The 1,575-nt window shown below is 42.5% G+C and overlaps 1 protein-coding gene across 1 annotated transcript; it reads left to right on the top strand.

Annotated features, from left to right (window-relative positions):
* The first annotated feature begins 374 nt into the window (after window positions 1-374).
* On the top strand, window positions 375-1,322 carry LOC102860209 (olfactory receptor 2A5-like). The gene has a single exon (XM_006886540.1). The coding sequence runs from the start codon at window positions 375-377 to the stop codon at window positions 1,320-1,322; it is 948 nt and encodes a 315-aa protein (XP_006886602.1).
* The last annotated feature ends 253 nt before the right edge of the window (window positions 1,323-1,575 follow it).

Genomic DNA, 1,575 nt, shown 5'->3' with positions numbered 1-1,575 from the left:
AGCTTCCTTAGTTTGGTCAATTTATGCTTTGTAAGTATGATGTGTATAGATAGTGTGTGTGTGTGTGTGTGTGTGTGTGTGTGTGTGTGTATTTGTGCTTTGAAATATGACTTCTCCTCTGTTGATACAATTCCTCTCACAGGGATCTACAAATTGTTAGCAAGTCTGTTTAGATAAGCCAACAATACTTATAGACTCTCTGCTTAGTGCCTAGAGCTGTGCTAGTCAATTTGGATAGAAAGTTTTCTGAGTTGAGAGTGGGTGTATTGGTTGATCATTTAGGTTCTGAGATGCCTTGAACTGTGGACTTACATTCTCACATTAACATTGCAAAGGAATCAAGAGTATTGTTTTCTATCCTCAGAAGGAAGGCCATGCAAAGCCGAAGCTGGAGAAATCAGAGCTCTGTTACTGAGTTTATCCTTCTAGGCTTCTCCAGAAACCCTAGGACCAACTGGCTCCTTTTCTTCCTCTTCCTCTTCCTCTACTTATTTACAGTCTTAGGGAATGGGCTCATTGTCACCTTGATCAGAGTAGATGCACGCCTCCACACTCCTATGTACTTCTTCCTCAGCATTCTTTCTCTATTGGATCTCAGCTACACTACCACCACAGTGCCCCAGATGTTGATTCATCTAGTAAGCAAGAATAAAACTATCTCTTACATTGGGTGTGTGGTTCAGATGTATGTTTTTCTGACCTTGGGAATCACGGAGACTTGGATTTTTGCAGCCATGGCCTATGACAGATATGTTGCCATATGCTATCCACTCCATTATGGCGTCAAGATGAGCCAAACCCTGTGTGTACTCCTGGTTGTCAGCTCTGCCCTTTGTGGTCTCATCTGTGCTCTCGTCTACACTGTCTTTGCAATGAATCTTCCCTACTGTGGCCCCAATGAGATCAACCACTTCTTTTGTGAAATTCCTGCTGTCTTGAAGTTGGCCTGTGCAGACACATCTCTCAATGACCAAGTGGACTTTATACTGGGTTTCATCTTGCTCCTGATCCCATTAGCTCTCATCTTGGCCTCATATATTCATATCTTCATGGCTATTCTGAGGATTCGCTCCACCCAGGGGCGAGTCAAGGCCTTCTCTACCTGTGCCTCACATATCACTGTGGTCACCATGTTTTGTATTCCCTGTATGGTCATGTATATGAGGCCTGGTGCTGAGGCCTCTCCTGAGGATGACAAGAAACTAGCTCTGTTCTACAATGTCATCTCTGCTTTTCTCAATCCCATCATCTATAGCCTGAGAAATAAGGACGTGAAGAGGGCTTTCCTCAAGTTAATCAGAATGGGTGAGGACACTCAGTAGGTCTTGAATAGGACCATCTACAGTGCCTCTAGTCTTCATCGACACCAACCACATTTTTACTTCAGTCATTGGACTGAGTGATAATCGCAGGATAAAGAAGAGTGATCAAGGAAAGAACCACTTTCACATTAATATGCCATTGGAAAATTAGGAAAGAACTCAGAAAGAATTGTGTCTAAGACTTAAACCTATCACTGTGGCCTTAGGGAGGAAAAAAAAAAATCTAAACTCTCTATGATTTAAATGAAAATCT

The sequence above is a fragment of the Elephantulus edwardii genome, unplaced genomic scaffold (genome assembly GCF_000299155.1).
Source record: "Elephantulus edwardii isolate Elephantulus edwardi_28Jun2011 unplaced genomic scaffold, EleEdw1.0 scaffold00049, whole genome shotgun sequence".
NCBI lineage: Eukaryota > Metazoa > Chordata > Mammalia > Macroscelidea > Macroscelididae > Elephantulus > Elephantulus edwardii.
The sequence above is the reverse complement of the archived record's forward strand: the minus strand, read 5'-3'. Positions and strand labels throughout refer to the sequence as shown.

Bases quoted from the DNA above. Each gene is read 5' to 3' on its own strand.
- LOC102860209 (XM_006886540.1), top strand. From the start codon at position 375: ATGCAAAGCCGAAGCTGGAGAAATCAGAGCTCTGTTACTGAGTTTATC.